The 23,231-nt window shown below is 40.4% G+C and overlaps 1 protein-coding gene across 7 annotated transcripts in view; it reads right to left on the bottom strand.

Annotated features, from left to right (window-relative positions):
- Positions 1-23,231, bottom strand: part of LOC131683704 (RIMS-binding protein 2) — a 331,371-nt gene that overhangs the window by 52,400 nt on the left and 255,740 nt on the right. For all 7 annotated transcript variants that reach the window (XM_058965931.1, XM_058965934.1, XM_058965935.1 and 4 more), the window contains 3 exons: positions 7,422-7,856; positions 7,118-7,357; positions 6,539-6,839 (listed from right to left, as the gene is read on the bottom strand). In XM_058965931.1, the coding sequence (XP_058821914.1) occupies positions 6,539-6,839; positions 7,118-7,357; positions 7,422-7,856 (976 nt within the window). The remainder of the gene's footprint in view (positions 1-6,538; positions 6,840-7,117; positions 7,358-7,421; positions 7,857-23,231) is intronic.

Below are 23,231 nucleotides of genomic sequence, written 5' to 3'. Positions count from 1 at the left end.
CGATGTTTATGCCTTCCTCGATAGTGGCTCCACATGCTCATTGATGGAACACAGCCTTTGGGAAGAACTCGAGCTAGGAGGAGAAAAACACCCATTATGCATCAGTTGGACAGGAGGCCAAGGCCGATTTGAGTCAAAATCGGTGAAATGCTCGGTGGACATTTCTGGAAGTCAAAGTGAAAAACGCAATCGTCTGAACAAAGTGCACACTGTTGAGAATTTGCAATTACCTGCACAGACGATGCATATAGATGATCTTTCTAAACATTACAAACATTTGTCTGGTCTGCCCATCGACTCGTACGAAGGTATCCGTCCAAGAATACTCCTGGGAATGGACAATATTCATCTAGACCAACCGATTGAAGCACGAGAAGGTGGAGAAAATCAACCAGTTGCCACTCTCACTCGGCTAGGATGGATTGTTTACGGCCCATGTTCGGTTGACGAAAACTCGCCTGGGAATAAAGATAAAAGGGAATTCAACTATCATATCTGCCAGTGCGAAGCCATGCACAGAGATATGAAAAACTATTTCTCGCTAGACAGTCTCGGCATCCAGGCGTCCAGTGAACCGCTAATGTCCAAAGCTGACGAACGTGCCATGGATCTACTGAGGTCGCATACAGTTCTTGAGGGAAAGCGATATACGACAAGGCTGCTGTGGAAGTTTGACAACTTTCAGCTACCGGAAACAAAATCCATGGCCCTTAATCGATTTCGGTGTTTGGAGAAGCGGATGAGTCGTGAACCAGAACTATCGGTTGCCCTTCATGCAAAAATTCAGGATTATGAGCGGAAAGGATACATCAGAAAATTAACCGAAGATGAGGAACGAGTTCGACGAGATCGTGTCTGGTATCTTCCGATTTTTGTTGTTGCTAACGCGAATAAACCAGGAAAACTGCGCATTGTGTGGGACGCCGCTGCAACAGTACGAGGTGTATCATTAAATAGCTTTCTCCTTAAGGGTCCCGATCAGCTTTCTTCGCTTCTTCACGTTTTGTTTCGTTTTCGAGAGTTTCGTATAGCAGTAACAGGTGACATTCGGGAAATGTTCCACCAAGTTGGAATTCACCGAGATGATCAGCACTGTCAACGCTTCCTATGGAACAACGGGCACCCTGGTTCAACTCCGCAAGTCTACGTCATGCAGGTGATGACGTTTGGGGCGAGCTGTTCCCCAAGCAGTGCACAATTTGTCAAAAACACTAATGCGAAACGATTTGCCGAAGAATTCCCGGTTGCAGTCAACGCTATTGTCCACGACCATTACGTGGACGATATGCTAAGCAGCGTCGAAACAGAGCGGGAAGCGATCGAGTTAGCAATGAATGTTCGAGAGATACATGCACAAGGTGGTTTTGAGATAAGAGGATGGCGATCGAACTCAAAAAACGTGCAGGCAGCCCTGAGCGAGCGAGAGGTGGACGAAATGAACCTGAATGTGATTTCGCAGTTTTCAACCGGAAAAGTGTTGGGAATGTGGTGGAACTCATCCACTGACACATTCACCTTCAAACTACCGACAAAACCCGGCGAAGATTTACTCAGTGGTCGATGTGTACCAACGAAGAGAGAGGTTGTTCGTGTACTGATGAGCATATTCGATCCATTAGGCCTTCTTGGCAACATCTTGATGTACCTCAAAATCTTGATCCAGGAGGTCTGGCGTTCAGGCATCGGCTGGGATGAAGTGATCACATCTACGCAACTTGAAAAATGGCGTACCTGGTTGGGAGTCATCGAAAAGGTAGAAACAGTTTCAGTGCCAAGATGTTACCGTCTAACTACTTCATGCTCAACGCAAACAAACGTGCAGTTACACATTTTCGTAGATGCGAGCATAAACGGTATCGCTGCGGTCGCATATCTGCGGTTCGAAGAAAATGATAAAATCGAATGCGCCTTTGTTGCAGCTAAAACTCGTGTTGCGCCCAACAAGCTGACGTCGATTCCTCGACTCGAACTGCAAGCAGCTGTAGTTGGAGTTCGCTTAGCACGGACAGTAGCAGAGAGCCATCGGATAAATATCAACAAAAGATTGTTCTGGACTGATGCACGTGACGTTCTGTGTTGGTTACACTCTGACCATAGACGATTCAGTCCGTTCGTTGGTTTCCGGGTCGGCGAGATTCTGGAGAACAGCGAACTATCTGAATGGCGATGGGTACCCTCCAAATTGAACCCTGCCGACGACGGGACCAAGTGGCAGCGAACTCCTGATCTTTCCCAAAATAGCAGATGGGTCCGCGGACAGGATTTTATCTGGGAAAAGCAGTCGGAATGGCCAGAAATGCTAACACACATTGGTACTACAACATTGGAACAAAAACATTCTGTTGGATTACATTGCGCTTCTGCCTCAGTCATAGACTGCGAAAAATTTTCGACTTGGAAGCGCCTTCTACGTCATACGGCTCAGCTGAAGCGTTACGTTCGAAACCTCAAAGCAACGATAGATGGAGCACCTCTCTCGCTCGGTGAGCTCACCAAAGAAGAACTATTAGCGGCGGAATTATACCTGTATCGAATCGCACAGGAGTCCGTCTACCTCGAGGAAATTGCCGCACTCACTAAAGCAGCTAACTGTAACGATGCATACAAGTACCATTTACCTAAAAGCAGTTCCATCTACCAACTATCACCGTATCTCGACAATTTCGATGTGATGCGAATGCGCGGAAGAACAGGTGCATGTGAATATACCGAGCCGGACGCTAGCTTTCCCATTATTCTTCCACGGAATCATCATGTTACGGAACTCATCGTACGATCTGTGCACTGGCATTACCATCACCTAAACCACGAGACGGTTGTGAACGAGATTAGGCAGAAGTACAGAATTCCGAAGCTGCGCCGTGTATGTTACAAGATTCGGATGTCCTGTCAAACCTGTAAGAATCGTCTTGCTCGTCCTGCTGCTCCTCTCATGGCCGATCTTCCACCAGCAAGACTAGCCGCGTTCACCAGACCATTCTCGTACACCGGAGTGGACTACTTCGGTCCGATGTCTGTTGCTATTGGTCGACGTGTAGAGAAACGCTGGGGAGTGCTCCTCACCTGTTTGGTAACTAGAGCAGTTCATATCGAGATTGCACACTCACTCAATACCGACTCGTGCATACTGGCGCTTCGAAACTTCATGGCATTGCGAGGTACTCCTCTGGAGCTTTTTAGTGACAAAGGGACAAACTTTGTCGGTGCCGACCGTGAATTGAAGGACGCGTACCAGAAAATCGATGAAAATATGCTGCTCAAGGAGTTCACTACATCCCACACCAAATGGTCGTTCAACCCTCCAGTTTCCCCGCACATGGGAGGCAGCTGGGAAAGGATGGTGCAATCTGTCAAGAAAATCCTCAACCAGATGAAACTACCACGTCATCCGACTGACGAAGTACTCCGGAATACACTATTAGAAATTGCAAATGTAATCAATTCACGACCCCTTACTTATATTCCCATTGATGACGAGAACTCTCATGCGCTCACACCCAATCATTTCTTGGTTCACTCCTCGAGTGGATGCAAACCGCTCACAACATTCGATGATAGCCCTGCCGCGCTTAGAAATAATTGGAAGACTTCACAAATTTATGCCAACCACTTTTGGCGAAGATGGGTTCGCGAATATTTACCAACAATCTGTCGTCGAACCAAATGGCATCAACCTACAAGACCAATCCGCGTAGGAGACGTCGTTATCATAGTGGATCCTACCCTACCACGAAACGTGTGGCCTAAAGGCAGAGTTGTGGCGACCAGGAACAAAGATGGCCAAGTCCGAAGTGCCACCGTACAAACTAGCCTGGGACTATATGAACGACCAGCCGTCAAACTCGCTGTCCTGGACGTCGGAGTAACGAGTAGTAAGCAGGATTCGAGATCCAGCGTACTGGGGGGAAGTGTTGCGCCCTTTGGCGAACTCCTCCTAGGTAAACGCATTCCACACCCGGTACCAGCGGCGGGATTGTCACCGCTAGCAGACTGCCCGTCAGATGCCCTTCAGCCGATAGATGGGAATGAAAAGAAATCTACAATTAATAGTTCACATGTATCTTAGCCAGTCAGATGATCACAGTCTTCGTTTTCGCTTAAATTTACTTACAATCTACTTATAATTACTTATATTATACTTACAATTATGAATTTATTTTGCTAAAAGTGATTGAACTAAAGGTAATAGTGTGGATAATATGATCCAAAAAAAAATATACTGAATTAATAATACCTTATTCTAAGGTTATGGTCGATTGGAAGTAGCCGAGCGAAAATATTGCGAGCACTATTATAATTATAGGATTATTTAAGAGGTAATTAGGCTAAAAGTATTGCTATCTATATCTATACAATGCGTAAAATTATTATACTTAATCAGATGCCAAGATTGAGGATTTGCTACTCACGGGAATAGCATCCGGAAAGTGTGAACGGATCAATAAGGCACTAAACGTATGTGTGAATAACCTCAATTCTAGTTTCTAAATACTAAATCTAAAATGTACTTATTTCAGAAAAAATTTAACGCCTATCTACAAAAAAACTGCGTTTAAATATTTGGAAACTGCCTTTCTGTTGCATGCTCTTGCAACATATGTGTTTCAGGTTAAACAATCTTTTATATGTGATGGTAAACAACAAATATTCTGCGCAAATATTTCAACAGATTTGGAAACTATTGATAATCTAGAATTCTAAAATTCGTGCATGGTGTTCGCTAGAGAAGCTGCATTTTCAATGTAAGCATAGTCGTATCTCGTACACATTCCTTTTTTTTACCAATTGTAAATATTAAAAGATCTACGGCTCAGTTAAGATAACGCCGTGAATCGAAGCGCCTAGTTGAGCTAGGAGCCGAATGCTTGCAGCGCCTAATATTCGAACTGGAAGCAGTGCAGAGAGTTATGAAAGGTGGAGAAAATGGTTAGGACGAGAAAGTGCGGTCCGACTGAACAACCCAAACGGGAATCTGTATACAGATCATATAGGAAGGCCAGACGCAACGATCGCTTTTAGTTATTTTGAACAAACAAAAAAGTAGGGCAATCGCAAATAAGTATCAGGTTTTTTGTTTAAGGACGCGAAAGTGTTGGTCCAGCTATAAATTATACCCTTTATCCCATCTTCGGTAGATTCCATCTGATAACCCGGTACTGTTGCGTCCTAAGCCAACTTCATGATCCGCCGTCTCGTTGTCATTGTAGTGGATACGATTTTGGAATGAGGTTGCCGAAAAGAGCCACGGGATTCCGGTTTTAGAATAATGTCTTTAATTGTTTGTTTTGACAAGAATTACAAAACTGTGCTATATTTAATTACTCTGAAATAATATAGAGGTATCAGATAATAACAAAACATAAACGAACATTTTTGTATCACAAATATCTGCTGAAATATTCAACATTAAATTTCACTATTCGTAATATATCGAATTCCAGAACTATTATTAACCCATCGGAAGTCACGTTATTTACCACATTTAGGCGCTTCAGGTGGTAAAAATGATTTCGCCTGAATTTATGAACGTCGTGCTTTCATTGCTCTGTTCGACTTCCGGAGGGTTAAATATATCTTTCAATCTAAGCTCATTCGTGATTAGGCTGTAATATGTACCGGTTGGTTCCCCAAGTTGTGTTTGAAATGTATGTATGTTAGAGTAGGTGAAAAGGAGAGCAAGCTTAAAAAAAGTAGCAAGCAGAAAAAACAACTCAAGGAAACAATGTCGTCTAGTTTTCGGTCAACTATAAACTGTATAGTTGGACTAAAGTTGGAAAGTTCCGAATAGCGTTGTGCCCCATGTAATTTGACCGTTTTTATTTAAGTATGGACGACTGTCGATAAATTTTTAAATGATCAGTGATTTGTTTTGTGTGTGATGTGGATATTTTGTGATGATGTCAAATGAATTATATTGTGGTGAATTCGAACAACAAACAAGAAAACAGTAGTAAAAGTAGCCAATCGAGTAAGGAGATTAGAACGAGTTAATTTGTTTAAGTAAAAATATAAGCCAATCAAACGTTTGCTTTGTTGTTTAACGAAAGTGTTTTAGAACTAAAAATTTAAATATATGTTTGAAACTTGTGGCTCTCGAATCTGCAGATATAGCTTTTCTATTACTTGGGAACTAAAAAGACTGAAAATGTTCAGTGTTTTGTTTTGATTTTCCTGGTTAGGCTAAAACATTGGTAAGATTGTGCATGTTGTACTGTTTACAATACTGTCGTGATCAAGGGCCGATTGAGTGAACAAATTTGCGAAACTAAAACAAACAATATCTGCAGACCAGTTATGAAGGAGTTTAACTGATGTTTTTTTGGAATAGGTTGACACTTAAAATTAGTAACAAATGAACCGATAATAGTTATAGAAAAGGGTGAAAAAATCAACTTAGGGTGAGAAAAGTTAGATGAAACCAAGACAAAATCTTTCGAAGGTATGAGAACGAGGTGTAGAGAAATAGTAAGAAAAATAAACGGAAAAAGAACCAAAGAGAAAAAGAGTACAGAATGCAAAAATGTTTAGGCGGACATACCTTTTCGCTGCGGGCCCCGCTGATTCAAACCACCCATGCCGCCCATGTTGTCCCGTGGCGGAGGCGGAGGACCTCGAGCTCCGGGTCCTATCCCCCGGCCCCGATTGGCGGTACTGTTGAGCGTACGCTGTGCTAAACTATTGGCGGTAGGGCCCTGGTTATTGTACTGATCCGGTGCTTCGGTGAGGAAGTTCGACGGCACCAAACCACGTACACCGTCCAGCTCACCCATATAGAAACCATCCTCGTCCATATCGCCATACACAAGTATGACGGCGCCGGTTTGGAAACTTAATTCCACCTGCAGTTGGGGTTAAAAGAAATCGGGGTAGAGCCACATAAGTTAATAACGTATTCCACTACTTTGCAAAACTGTCCGTTTTTTCTGCGAGGTTTTTCTTCCTCTCGCTACACACCGAATCTAGCTTGGTTTCTATGGGAGTCTAAAATAGGAGTAGCATGCGACATGCAGAGATTTTGATAATACACATTCTGCAGTTAACTTAACGGGACCATGGCCTGGTTCAAAATTCAAAAGCAAACCAAATCTCTCTCTATCCAAATATACTAGGGTCTCACCTCGGCGTCCACGTTTGGACTTAGCTCTTGCGGATCGTAATCATACAAAGCTATCATCCGTTTTACCGGCATGTTGGCGTAAATATCACCCCATCGATCTCGGCTGATACCGCGAACCGAAGGACCCACGCCACCCTGAGCACCATCTTCAATTTCCTGAACCATATTGTGCGGGACATAACCTCTTCGACCTCGTAGCTCTCCCCAGTAGAAACCATCTGGGTCCTTGTCGCCATAAACCTAAAAGGGTAAACATATATATTAATATTTAATTCGACTGAAATTGATGCAAACAGGACCATACCCGTATAGTGTCGCCCTCGTTGAAGGGCAGCTCCTCTTCACAAGCGTCCGGATTCGGGCTCATAGTGGCTGGATCGTAGTCGAAAAGTGCCATGAAGTAGCGTGGCTTCTTGGACGCTCCCATCAGGTGCGGTGGAAAGGGTGGCATCGTTTGGGGTGTCATCTGCTGACCAGGCACTGGACCACCCATTCGTTGCTGTTGCGTTTGAGGTGGCATCGGTTGGTTCGGGTTCGTCGGTCGCGGCTGATTGAGGTTGCGACCCATCTGCTGTTGTGGTTGTTGTTGCTGCTGTTGCTGCTGGTTTTGCTGCTGTTGCTGCATCTGTTGTTGCGGTGGTTGCGGTTGATTTAAGTTACCGTAATACGGCTGGTTTGGTCCTTGAGGATTTGTCTGGCGGCCCGGCTGATTTGCGGACATGTTCTGGTTCCGATAACCCTGCGGTGTGCGTCCAAGTGTATGAAATAGAGAAAGTAAAATAGAAATAAATTAAATTGATCTTCGATTGGTTCGTAGAGCAGAAAGGTTCCTTGGTGGCGCACAATCAAGATAATATGGAGAGACACGTTACAAGCACATTTATGTTAGAAATTTGCTGTGCATTCTCAAAGAAAAGTTGCAGTTTAGGTCAACGTGTCTATAAGTATATGTACAGGAAAAATTGACAATTACTACTCTACACCGAGTAGATTTAAACAAACCTACAAAGAGATCACCCTATATACATTCGAATGTTTGATAACCAAGGAAGGTTGACTGAACTTTGTCGCGGATATTCAATGCTTTTAAACACTATCTTAAGTTATTCACTGTTGAAAGTACAGGATAATCGTGCTGGTTATGATGGAAAACTAAAGGTATTTTAATTCTTATATTCAATAAGCTATGTGGGACATTGATTCAAGAGCTACCGGTTTCTGGGAAAGATCATTCTTTAACTTGATGGTTTCTATGTACAAGAATATTTATATTCTAGTTGTGAGAATCAACCAGATGGACTACTAGCCTTCCGGCGGGTGAGAACACGTTCTAGGTACACATATTTTCGCCTGTTCTTTAATACTATTGTTAAAAATAGTGTTTTCAGACTGGTGGTTTTAGCAAAGCGAAAATTGGGTAACACTGAGTAATCAATCATGGAAATTGTCACATCGATTGCTCATTCGGTGCGATATCTTGAATAGGTTGGTATTTGAAAATTTTGAGAGGCTTGTCTCAATTCTAAGACCCGTTTTATGTACTTTTACTTTGATTACACAGCGCAATTCTTCTTACAATTTCAACTGAAATTTCTTAGAATCAACTGTTTTCTTCGACACATCCCCATGAAAGAGGAGATTCGTGAAACACCGGACTTCATGCGTCCGCAAAGCTTGAGCTTGTGCGACCACCCCTGGCTGCTACTCCGTTACCGATCGGGACTAGCTGAAGTTGCACAGGGAATCAGTAGATAATTATGCTTGGGATTGGCGAAACATCTTTCAATGTGTAACTCCTGGTAATCCTAAAGCGTTTCTATTCAATACCGGCGCCGGCCAGGCCCGAACGTAGATCGCAGAAGGAAAGGGAAGGAATTGTTAGTCCGATACTTGGTTTTGCTAGAGGCCGTATATACTACTGCGCACTCCACAAGTATCACGGGAGGAGGATATTTTTGTTAGTAGAGTATAGAGTTAGATATACTTCTTCTTTACCGACGCCAGAGAGGTGATTCCACTACTTGGACTAGATATCGATCCACCAATTTCATGGACCGGGGACCAATGGCTTTACTTCCCTTCCGAAGGAAGACGCGACCACAGATTTTTTCACCTCAGAAAAATCTCAACGGCTGAAATTGAACCCAGGCCAACTGGAATGAGTGGTGGTCACGCTTACCACTCAACCACCGGCGCCGTCGGACTTCATGCGTCCGCAAAGGGTCCCAAACATTATAATGAATTCCGAGAGATTAACTGCTGCAAGATGTTTTATGGATCAAATCTGGACGGGTCCATTGGCTTTGGTATTTTCAATCAACAGCTTACCGCTTCCTACGAACTCAGTGACCCAGTTTTAACGTACGATTATTACCCACGGATTTTTAGTCGTTTCGAATAGTCTCAGTTTCATTGAGGGTATTCGCTCGATGAAACATGGAAGCACTTTTCCAAACTTGTTGAGAGCTCCTGAGTGCTTTTTTGAAAAAAATTTCTAGATCACCTTAGTCTGGATTCCAAATCCAGACTTAGGTAATCTTTGCTTCAAAAAATTTAGGTAATTTGCTTCAAAAAATTTTCAGCATTGTTCATTAGAGAACTCTCGATCCTTGATAAATTTCGTAAGGCAATGTGGAACTAGGAAAGTGGTTACAGTTGGTTCCAAAAGTATCGACGAAACCACAATAGATCAAAATACTGGTCGCAGTGTTTTGTCTCCTACAAACCTTGGTTCAAAGGGATGGATGGGGGTCATGATTGCATTCTGGTGAAGTTCCGACTCATGTCAAATCATTACGTGCTGGAAATGCGTCTCCGACGTATTAAACATGTGGATAGTGCTATACGGTCGGTGTTAAGTTAGACCGGACTAATTCGCAAAACATCTAAAAATGAGATAATGATAGCACTGGATAAAGAATTTCTTCAGCTACATTCGACTTTTACCAGATATGAAATATGTAACAATAAACAAGAATTATGGCAAAAAATAATATTCAATTATAACGTAAAGGATCCTGCGATTCAAACTTTAAACTCGTTTTTCTCGAAATCAATATATTGTCAATTAGTCCGGTCTGACTTAACACTGACCATATGTCCTTGGAGCGAAGGATATCACGATATCGAACATATTGTCGGGGCGTGAGCCGAGTATTGTTTCACCAGGTGTCAGCTAACGGATTCCCTTTTGGTTCGAGGGTGCTGTATGAACCAGCACGGAGTATTTTGGCATGTTGTGATTCTCTCTTTTGTCTTTTTTCAGATGCTTCCTGTCCCCCTGTTGTCAAGTCACCGATAGCCTGTGGCAGACACTAGCCTCTACATTGTCTTCAACTGCGCCATCATTTCCGACGATGGAGGCTCTCCAATCGTTTTCATGATGTTTGGGGTAAATATTAAAGCTACGAGGTAAAGAAATATCTTAAGAGAGATGGATATACAAACAGTACGATGCTGCCCATGGAAGTTCCAACAGGGCTTGGAAGTTCCATGGGCTCAAAAAGCAAGTGTGAACGAGGAATGGCGAAAAAACCTTTTCCATATTTTTCTTTCCAGAGTACCCAGACGCAAATCCTATGGACGACCTTCTCTCAGTGACAAAGCTTTTTAACCCTTTCATGCCCAACTTTTTTATAGTGCGTGTAGGGATTCAAAACTATTTGACAACGGTGGTGTCAAGAAAAACGAAAAGCCTTTTTTCATAAAGATAGGTGCTTCCCTCGCAGTGCTAGAAGCTGCTCAAATTTTACCAATCAATACAATTCTCCTAGAATATTTACTATAGTCCACTTGCGTGGAAAACGTAGCCAAACACAGTCTAAATTGATAAGTTTTATCAGTTTTCAAAAATATTGCAACATAACAAAAATATATGAAAAATTAATTTTTCGTTGTCGACGTAAACTGTCCCTGGCAGCACTGTTCCATCGGAATCCAATCAAACTAATTGCAATAACTTCAGTTCCAGAGCTGATTCTTGTAACTTTTATTACTCAAATGAAAGGCAATCGTCACATTTATTAGCCTTACTTGTTTTTGTGAACAAATCTCACCCCAATCAAAAATTACAGCTATTTAAAAACGTTGTTGTCCACAAACAACATGGGCATGAATGGGTTAAGCGTTGCTTAACTCTTCGGAAGTGGCGTAAATGGCATATTGAACTAGCAGCCGCTAGTGCTAAACCCCTTTATGTCAATGTTGTTTATAATTGTAGCTTACAACTGGTATAAGGTGCTGGAAGAATAAAGTCTGGATGATCAAAACAAGGGTTTCTTACTACCCTTGTTTTTATCATCCAGACTGAGATAGCCGACTTCATTCTTCCAGCACCTTCTACCAGTTGTAAGCTACATACATGAACAACAACGGTTTTAAACAGCTATAACTTTCGATTTAGGCACAAGAGGGAAGATGTTATGTATACGTTATTTGTAAACATCCCCCAAACAGTAAGTTATGAATGTACCCTTTCTTATGTCATTCGGATACACGATTCATGCACCTCATTGATGATTAGCACTTCCTTGAGTAAAGACGTACAAATAAAGCGAGTGATAATTAAACGTAATATTAATTTATTTACTTTATCACATCATCTAAAACAATTTGCTCACAAAAAGCAAATAAATATGACTATTACCTTTCATTTGAGCACCAACAGTTATAAGTATCAGCTCTAGAATGGAAATTATTGCAATTTGTCTGATTGGATTTCGATGGAACAGTGCCGCCAGGGACAATTTACTTTGACTATGGAAAATGAAATTTTCATATATCTTCATTATTTCGCAATGTTATTGCACACTCCTATCAATTTAGACTGTCTTCGACTACATTTTCCACGCAATTGGACTATTGAAAATATTCTGGGAAAACTGTTTTGAGCATTGGAAGATAAATATTAAGAAGCCTGTAGCACTGCGAGGGAAGCACCTATCTATTAGAGATGGACGGCTTTCAACCTGAGAGCTTGAAAATTGAAAATCCCGAACCCGACCCGAGCCCGAAACATTAAAATTTGCAAAACCCGAACCCGACCCGAGCCCGAAAATTTTTAAATTGCAAAACCCAAACGCGACCCGAACCCGAAAATAAAAATTTTGTAAAAAAAAAAAATTTCAAAATTTAAAATCCCCGAAAACAGGCCCGTAGCCAGGATTTTGTTTCGGGAGGGGCTTAAAAAAATTTGCATAAAGCTTTTAATTCTGACAATTTGATATAGTCACTAGAAACTAAATTAAATTTTGAAAAGTTCATAATGAAATCAATTCCAAATCAAAGACAATCCTAAAAATATGTTCATTGTCACAAGAAAGGTTATAGTACTTACTCTCGTTACAACAAAGTATATTCTAGAGTTCACAGTATTTATGCGCTAACCGAATATGACAATGCTTGACGGTGCTGGAAAACACTAGGTGTTCCAAGCTACACCTTTAAAAGGCGTAGAAGATGCTAAACCGAAATGAGTAGAAAAATATCCATAAAATGTTCGAACGAAGAGAATGTCGAAATTCGTACAAAATCTTCTGATTTAGCAAGCGATTTGTAGATGCGCAGAGACGGTTCAACTTCTATTTTCTTTGTCTGGTGTTCTGCGAGTATTACCAGTTCCAAGGCATCATGCTAACACAATTTTTGATATATTCTATTTAAATGAAACTATTTTCAAGACTAGCCTTGGTCGGGTAGATTAGAACCCCAGTTAGGAAGGATTTTTGGTAATCAATAGGATCAAAATATAAATTTAAATGATTAAATCAACTGAAGGAAACTGCCCACAATTTAATTGATTAAAGAAAATTGTCTACAAATCGAATGAAAACACTGATTACTAATATCTTCTAATTTTCCTTCAAATCGCCAGTCGCCGTGCATGTGTCGTTCACCGTGCAGTTTCAAAATCACGAAATTTAAAGAACTAGCTCCCTAAATCCATCGGAGAGATCCAGATCCCAAATCCTTTCGTTTCATCGTTTTATTGAAACATTCCAACTAAAGTTGAATCAAAATTTTAAATACACCGTAAGTTGATCATATAACGTGCACTGGTGCCAAACAAATGTCCTCAACTACTTATTCTCGTTTTGTTGGTAATAGCAAATACAAATTTGTATTTGGTAATAGTTTTATATTATTTCTAAATTGTGACGTATTTAGATAGGTATTTTTACGGTGACTATGAGGGCGGTTTTCATTTTGATAAAAAAAACAGGATTTGAAGTCACGTCAAATCCACCTAAACGCACGGTAACTGGGGACTTGATGGTACGTGAAATTTGTTAAATGTATTACCAAAAGAATTAGAAGGTCTACCTTCTGATGTCGCAAAAAGCAGAAGCAAAAAAAATTGCTGCGCTATAGCAGGCTACAGGCACCAGTGAATCAAGCTAGCTATTGTTCTATATCAGTGCACATACAAATTGTATCGTTGCCCCCGGCTGCGGAGTAAAATGAGTTTGCCAAATGAAGCAAAAGTGCCTGTGCTACGGGATAACACGAACAGTTAAGGAAGTGGAACAATTAGTTAAAGTGAAAATGGAGCTTAATCTCGCTGAAGTTACCTACATTCAGCTACATCACGTAAAACTGTGTTTTGATCACGTTTAGAAGCTTAGCACAGGCCGAAAACTTTATTGCAAAGAACAACATGCAACACGAGGTCGAATTTAATAACACCAGAATCAAGATCCCCGTGCATATGGAAAACGACATGGTGGACGTGCGTATCCATGATTTGGCCCCGCGCACGAAGGAGGATTTCATCAAGCAAATCATGTCGCAATATGGAGAAGTAGAATCTATTACGAATGACACCTGGAGAAATTTTTTCTCCGGCATTCCCAATGGCGTTCGTATTGTGAGAATGCGAGTGACTAAACCAATACCTTCTTACATGACTATCGAATGCAAATCACCGAAGGATGGCGTGACCTATAAGCAAACAACGCTAATTACATATCCCGGGCAGACCCCAACATGCCAATTCTGTAACTATACAGCCTACTACGGAAAAACATGCGCCGAAGCAACTAGTCAAAACTCATCTACTACAGCCAACTCTAACAAGCAGCCACCGATACCTTCAGATAAACCTAAAACAACGATCCAATTACCCAATAATGCAGGTACAACGACCACGACAACCGCTCCCAAACCAACAACTAGCATCGCCAATAAAGAAGCAAATACCGATGAAGACGGATATACAACAGCGACCCATAAGAACAAGAAACAAATAAGAACCTCTGATCGTGAACATGAAGAAAGCAGTACCGATGACGACATGGACGGGAACGATAACGCGAGAGAAGGCAGACTGAATGACCACCAAGCGGCCTCACCGCCAAGGAAAAAGATCTCAACACGCAGCAGCAAACTGCGTCAACAAGATCTGGCAGACCGACATTCTTAGAATTTTTTTATTTTTACTTATTGTAAAAAAAATTAAAAGACCCACGGATCAGTTGTGCTAACGCATTGAGCCGTTTCAAATAAAATTTTAGATTGAAAAAAAAAGAAATATTATAAATATGAACAAGCTCAATAATTTCAGCATCTCTTTATTCCGACATATGGACGGGTATACATCGCACTTACTTCACCTCTGTCGAAGAGTAACGTAGGTGTAAGGCCAACTTTCTTTGATGATTTCTGTTGTTCTGTAGTTGAGTGCCCAGAAAATATAGAACAGCTGCTCTTGGGTCGATTTCAATTTAGTTATTATTTTTTCTCTCTTTTTCTTCGTGATCTCTGTTCATCTCTCTCATTTTATTCCATAACGAACACAAATAAAACGAAAACATGAAATCGAAACATTAATCCCAATTTATTGACTGTAGACTCAACTAGTTACAACATTTTAGTCGCTCTCCGTGATAGGCTACTGATGTTTGTTCACTGTATCGTCACGTCGTTTTTAGACTTACATGGACATTAATTGGAAACCATCGAAAGAGACAGAAATGCTGCTGCTTACAACATTAAGTTTATTATGATTGATTGACTAATATGTGGTTTAGCATCTATTGACATCCGTTGAAAAGTAAGGATAAAATCACAACAGATAGTCCTACCGCTACTATGTACGTTTCTGTATGTGAACAACATTAGTAATATACGACGGTATACAATTCTTGGGTTGATGAACACCTCAGAAAAACCGCTGTTTTACCACTTTTTGGCTTGTTTATTTTTTGGCATTTTTCTTGCTTATTGTTCGATTGTTTAAAATATCACTACTTTGCGGACTAATAATGTTTAAATACGGACCGCATTCTCCGCATAAAATGAAATTGAGTGTCAACAGAAATACTATTGCATTAAAATGACGCGAAAACAAAAACTGTCTTCTCGACTATATTGTCATCAACTAACGGAAATGTTTTTGTCTAGCACGCTTGAGTGAGATGCCTGATGTTTCTACTAAGCGTACAGTGCACTAACCTATTACAGAAATTCAATCTGCTTATGCTTTAACTAACTTTATTCTGGCTAATATATAACATAATATCTGAGTTTTGTTAGACACAACCACTAGCGATAAAGTTCTCATTTTGGGACAGTTTTTGAGCTCACTTTTCTATAAAACTTCTGCAATTTTATTATATATTTCGTTTATTTTATTCGGTTCAATGCATTAGCTAAATGAAGCCTTGTGTCTTCAATATATTTCCATGATGTGAACAATGAAAGTGATAAAACGTAAATGGTTGTCCTACAGATCTCGTGCGAACAACTAGCGATTGCATGTGGAGAACTATTTACTAGGCTGAGAAATATTTTTCCTAACCAACAATGTCGCGGTGGTGTTCATTTCTATCTCGTACACTTCCTTATCATCATAGTGGTTACTGCCATGTCCATGTTCGCGAATTTCTGACGGGTCACGAGTGTCGACTTCCTCAATGATGGTGCCGACCGTTAATTTTGAGATACTAGACGCAGTTTTTGCCGTCAATATTATCCGAACAGCAGCCAAAATTTGGCAAATGTTTGTTTTTCAGGAAATGGTTTTGGAGACTATGTATATGCAAAGATATAATGTGTAAAATAATACTATCGCATTCAGTTTTTACGTGCAGGGTCAGGTTGGAGGAAATATGTCTGTTCACCTAGATTTTCACCACAAAAACACCATTTAATATACTTCCTAGATGTGTCCTTTATAATGAATACCATTTTTTCCAAATGTGACAGGAATCTTTTAATAGCCACGGTGCAAGTAAGTGGTATCAGATCTTGTAGCCGAGCATTGATTTTCTCATCGTCCATATATATGAGGATCAACCACATGTTACAAGTTGTTATGCAAATGACTGGTTTCGCCTGGGCTAATTTGTTAAATGGCATCAGCACTGAACGCCTGACATGGTTAAACTCGTTAAAGGCGATGTTCGTAAGTATAACCTCCATAATCACCTTCAGCAAATATTTCACATCATTAATGTTGCTCCAGCCAAATACGGAGGCTATTGACTTCAGGTCTTTTCGCATAAGATCGATCTTATGCGAAAAGACCTGAAGTCAATAGCCTCCGTATTTGGCTGGAGCACTACTTCTTGCTTCTGCGACTCAATCATTCGACAGATCCCCGCAGCAAGAATTAAAGTAACAGTTTCGTTTGTCTTCCGACGAGTCACACAATATGAAGGGAACTGTTTTATCACACTCAGCATACTGAGTAGATATCCTGACCGCTGTCTTCGGTGGTTCGAAACTGCAATCTTCCTCACAATTCTCGCATTAATTTGTTGAAACCAAACAAGATACAATTTTTTTAAGAGTCACCGAAAAACATGTTGTTTCTTAAATTTATTTTTGAAAATTTTCGGGGGGGGGCTTTAGCCCCCTAGCCCCCCCTCTGGCTACGTGCCTGCCCGAAAATTTATAATTTGAGAAACCCGATCTGAACCGGACTTGTTAATACGGAGTTTTAAACAAAGATCCCGCAGACTTGCAAAATTTAGGCACCCGAGCTGGATCCAACGCTCATCCAAAATAATTATAGAGTCACTCGAACCTGAAGTAGCACCATACGCGTCCAGTTATATCTGCCTATGGCAAAACGAATTACTGGCGAGAGGAATCGGCATTTATATTTACTATTATTAAACGTCGCATTTGTAATATTCTGAGAAACTTATAAATCTTCGATATCTTAACCGGAAAGCAGAATAAATCAGCGGCTAACGCATGGGGAGATAAGATTCAAACAACCTTGCCCGTCGTCAAAATTTCTAATTTTTTTTATCGAAAACCATTCATGCAAGAGTAGTTTTGTATAATTTATTACATGTATTAAATTAAGCACTGTCAATTGGCAAGTCGTATTGGACAGTTTACACGACGTCACCCGCGTTACTGGTTGGTACGGTCAAACTTAAACTTGTGTCGAAGGGTGTCAATCTGACGCGTTCATGATGTCACATCATTAGCTAGTACGGTATGCGTGCCAGTAGAGGGGCTTCTACATCTCCAATGGAGTTCTCAGAATGACTCCAAGCTTCTATAAATCCGTTAATGGCTTGAACAGAACACATAATATTTTTACAATTAATTCCATAAAATAGTGGAAATTCATGTATTTTCATTAAGAAATCCGGATCATGCAACGGCTTAGCCTGGGGACAATCTGACAGAAAGTGCTTGTACCACTGATTTGATAGTGGCACTAGTATACCATTACCATATGAGTGCCATCGTTGAAAGATTGCTTCTATTTCCCGTTGATTTCTACTTGCTTGAACCAATATATTTTCCGACAAATTTACTTTAACTTGGTTTATTGATGATTATCATCAAAAATAAATCGAATAGAGATTTAGGACGCGAAACACTTTTTGTTGAATGCTCTCTCATGAGTACTCGTTTTAAAAATAAAATTATTCGGACAGTTTGCGAATCTGAAGAGAAGAAATTTTATACATGAATAAAAAATACAATAGTTGAAATCAGAAAATATAACGAATTCTAGCGATTTAAAGATGGTAAAATTTAGTACGGTTATATGTGTCATCCATTCGTATCCCGAAGTGAAGTAAAGTAAATAATGTTAATACTACAAAAAGGAGCGTGGGGGATGGTCGTAGCGTAGTCAGTAAATCGATTGCCTTGTACGCAGCGATCCCGACACCGCACATAGGGTAAGACATTTTTCATAAGAGATTTTTCTAACCCGAAGAGGCGAATGGTCTTAAGGTTAAAACCTTTATAATCGAAAAAAAGAGACTGGGTGTTTTGTGTAGACGCAACCCGAACCCGACCCGAATCCGAAAATTCTAAATTAGAAAAACCCGAACCCGACCCGAATCGGAAAGTTTAAAATTTCAAAAACCCGGAGCCGGCCCGAGTCCGAGAAATTTAAATTTGAAAACCCGGAGCCTGACCTGAACCCCAGAAGTTGAAATTTACAAAATCCGAACCCGACCCGAAACCCGTCGGGTTCAGGTCGGGTACGGGTTTCGGGTCAAAAACCCGAACCCAACTATCTTTACTATCTATATGAAAAAAAGTTGGGCATGAAAGGGTTAAAGACGATTTCGCTTGATTTTCAGTGCTACGTGCACTCTGTGTAGGGGAACATGGGAAGACTTGGCCAGGTTTTCAGCTAAAAGTGCATAAATCTCTAAAAAAGCCTTCAATCCCTCAAAAGTCATTGAGATATAGTGTGCAAAGCTATTGTGCGTCTTCATGATTTTTTGCAGAATTTTTATTTGAATTTTTGAAAAGTTACAAAAGTTTTTCTGTGATCGTTTTTTTGTCAAGTCTCCCCACTGCGGGGAGACTTGACCAAGGTGTGGGGAGACTTGACCAAGAGAATTTTGAAAAATCATAACAAAAAATAATGACATAAAACATACTGTAATTATTTTTTTCCATATTGTCGAGATCCTTAGGTAGCAGTAAAACATATAAAAGGGTTGCATTTGATAAATTTCGATTTTTTTAATGCATTTCTTTTTAAGGATTAACTGCACTGCTTGCATTGCATGTTCACACGTCACGAAATTAGTCTTACTATTGTAACTTTATTTACTAATACTAAAATATAAAGACTTATGCATTATGACCGACCATCTCAGATCCTGATGAAACTTTACAGGTTTCACCGGCATGGAAGACTAAACATTTTCCAAAGTCTAGCGGCGACTGAGTTAGGTAGGGGGCAAACAGTGATAATAAATATCTCAAGCTTTGAGCGCAGTCCACTGGACCTAAAAACATATATCGAGAGAGATTAGGCCCGATCGATGAGAGGGAGAGGTGACGATCTGCTTATAGGAGACATTGGGGGTCGATAGGGCCAATTTGGGGGGAATTGGAGGCTGCAGCGGTGATCACGATACTATTGGGAATATGTGATGACATCATCACAGTTCCTCGATGGCGGGGTGGTTAACGCACCCAACTAGAGACTGGGAGATCGCAGGTTCGATTCCTGCTTGAGGACATATATTTTCTCGGTGTTTCCAATAAAAAGGTGAATTTTCACCGTTTCTTCATTCATACCGTTCCGGCCATTTCGTTTTCGAGTGGACACGTTCATAAAAATCCTTATTTTCTTTACAAAAATACTGAAGCTTTTTCCTTATTGAACAATTTTTATTATGTTGAGCAAATTTCGCCAAAGCCTGCAAAAAAGAACTATTTAATTTTAATTTGAATTCAATTAAGTTTTGATTTTGTTAAAAAAATAAAGTTTAATTTTGGCTCCGCAAAAAGTATAATGACAAACTGTGGGTATGATGAAAAAATGTAGATTACCCCCTATTGCGCGCCAACCATTCAAATGTCTGCTTCTGCTACTATAGGCAATTGAAAAGCTCCATGTCAAAAGCTGGAATTAGTCATCGCAAAGGCGCGACCTCAGTACGGTTTATCACACGAGCACGACACTAACACTGATCGTATTGAAAGCTCTACATACGTCACGTATCGCACAACGTCAAAACAAGTGGTCTGATGGCGAGAGTTATTACCTACTGAAGCATGAAACACGTAGGGATCCAATTCCTTCGACATGCCTTCATAAATGGCGATAAATCACTAGCTAGCTAATTCAATGAGGTACTGAACAATACTGCACCAGACTCACTTCACTTTGTACCCCGACGGAATCGTGATGCTGTTTTCGTCGGAATCAATCAACTAACGGCAGCAGTCACCAACACTAAACTCGGCGGTGTCGTTGCGCTTTAAGCTTCACAAATAGGGTGATTGTGCACTAACAAATTCTAAGAGTTTGGCAACGGGTTGTGTTTAAATCGGCATTTGAAAAGTTGTACATATTTGAGTGCTAATTTTTATTCTACCTGTTGATTCATTATCTTAAACCATGACTAAAGAAGTTTCTATAACAAATATCTTTTAACTGGGTATATAAATCTAGGAAATAAGATGAACAGAAGATCATATACCTTATTTATACTTACTGAATGGACTGTGCTGAAAACAGTACATACCGTGGAGTATTGATGAAGTGTTATGAGCCTATTTTCGCTCTATTTCAGTTATCACCATAACTATTAGAGTTCATTGATTAGATCCTCTCTTTGTTTTATTTAAAAGCCTATTAAATTACTTAGTCTTCGGCCTCTTTTTTGCAAATTTGGAATAGTTAAGACTTTTTGATGCAATTAAAACTTTTTTGAGGTCCACCATTTTGTTTAGGTGAAGGGTTGTTGTAGGGTGGATGCGTTAAGATTCTTTTCGAATTTTACATTTCCGATGAAACGCACTAGCGCTAATCCTTGGTAGCACAGTTCTTGAGCAACTTTATGGGTTTTCGCTTCGCTTCGCTTTTTCCATACTAAAGAGTATTTTATAATATACAAAAACATTACATTTTGTTTTTCCGTTTTAGAAATAATAAAAAACGGTTTTAGGCTACTTAACAGTGTGAAGAAACAATCCTTATAACTCTCTTTCGTTTGTTGAGTTTGAAATAAATGCTTTAATTTAAGAGTTTCAGCGCAAAAAAAACACTTTCGCGATTTTTTTTAGAAATTTGGGTGAGATGAATTGATCAAAACTTTTGTACATTATTATCATTTCATTAACATTCTGTCAGTGAAAGCCCATTTCGACCACTTACAACCCTTTTGAAATTATCAGAAGGTGATGATTCATTATACCCTTTTAACATGAACTAACCTAACAAAAAGAATAAATGGGGGGCAGACTCCCCAACTTTTGAAAAAGGTGTTAAACTAACCCCGTCAGAATATATTGGCTTTATTGGCGTGTTCCCAATGTTATTCTTAAATTTGTGCCTTATAATTAGACCGGTTCATTTGAATGGAGCATTACAATAACGTATAATAAGCGCACAACATTCCACAACTTTTAAAATATTCAAGCTTGGCATCATCAGCAAACTTGTTTGCATAAATAAGGGCTACAAATTCGTTGAAGACATCATCATGGTTTACAAGAACATTAGTAGAATTAACTCGATTGTAGGTCGATCAAACACACTATAAATAGAAAGAGCATATTGCATTTAGGAGTTAATAATTGATGGCTTGTTTTTTGTTCGATTTTTAGATATTGGAAACGGTAAAAATCATTTGAGGTTATATATCTATTCGGTTAACAGTCCGACTTCAACAATCTTTAGCTCGTCCGAAAGATTTTCGGTAAGCTTTCTGGTACAGAACATTTGTCGATTTAATAAATTTTGACAGTTAATCTCAAATATTGCGAAAAACGTCTTTCTGCACATATGAATATCCATATCTTTCAAACTAAAAATCAGAATGAAGTGATAGGTCTTTTATTTGAAGTTTGGCTTGGATTAGAAAGAGAACTGCGGAGACTCCATTTTGTACCGATTGGATTCGGGTTTGGCTGTCAAAAAACGAATTCAATCGAACATAGCCCACCCTTATGACATGTTGTTACACAATTCGCGGCATACGTTGCCTTAAAACGTCGTTTTTCTCTCCGCAGTTTACTTTCTAGACTTTTTCTAGTTTTGATAAGATTGGTTCAGCTGTTGCTGAGAAACACATATGAGAGTTTGCCACATACATACACACAAGTTAGTCGAACGATTGTGCAATAAATGTTTCGCTAGCAAACTCCGGAAAGACGTGAGGGAGTCTAACATCGACGTCACATTCTGCAGTCGTTCACTGACGGCGAACATGTACTGGAAAGTTTGCGAGTAGTACAGCCATAGCGACCACCAAGCTAATCGCTACCGTATCGGCCATCGGAACCCTGCGGCAACACGAAGAAGGTTGACCGGCGAGTGAAAGTGTAAGTCGAAAGCCTTCAACAAAGACCTCTTCGTCGAGGAACTTTGGCCGGACAGCAGGATCGAGAAGGTTGATGCGATTGATCTAACAAGGATTGTGATGGCTTGCGACGCCACAATGCCGCGAGAACTAGAACCACGCAGTAGACGGCCTCCAGATTACTGGTTGAACGAAACGCTTAGTACGCTACACTATTTGTCTGAGAGTAAGAAGGCGGGCTCACAGAATAAGATCGGAGCCAGATAGAGAGGAACGCAATGCGGCGTTTCGGGAAGCTAGGGCCACTTTAAAACGGAAGATTAAGCTTAGCAAGTCAGAGTGCCACAAATAAATGTGCCGAAAAGCAGATTAGGTGAATGCGCACCGAGTCGTGATGGCGAAGATCAAATGTCCATCGACACCAGCTGAAATGTGACCGGGTAAGTTGAAGTTAGTTGTTGAGGGTTTCGTCCTGAAGAAAGATTCGACTACCTGGCCATTGACTCTGTACGGCGAAGAAGAAGAGACAAACACGGACAATTGGCAAGTGACTAATGACGAGCTCGCAGAAGCGTCAAAGTGACTGAAATCAAAGAAAGCCTCCGGTCTGGATGGATTACCAGACGTGGCACTGAAAACTGCGATCCTGACATATGTGGACATGCTCGGCATGGTGCTGCAGAAATGTTCTGATGAAAATAACTTCCCAGAAATGTGGAAGGTACAGAAGCTGGTGTTTCTGTAAAAGTTAATGAAACCACCGGTGATTCGGCTTCGTATAGACCTATATGCCTGCTGAATAGACTCGTAAAATCCCTGGAACGAATCACTCTCAATAGGCTAACGAATTGCACGGAGGGCGAGTG

Source organism: Topomyia yanbarensis, chromosome 2, assembly GCF_030247195.1.
Source record: "Topomyia yanbarensis strain Yona2022 chromosome 2, ASM3024719v1, whole genome shotgun sequence".
Taxonomy (NCBI): Eukaryota; Metazoa; Arthropoda; class Insecta; order Diptera; family Culicidae; genus Topomyia; species Topomyia yanbarensis.
Note: the sequence above shows the minus strand (reverse complement) of the source record. Positions and strands in the feature narration are given on the sequence as shown.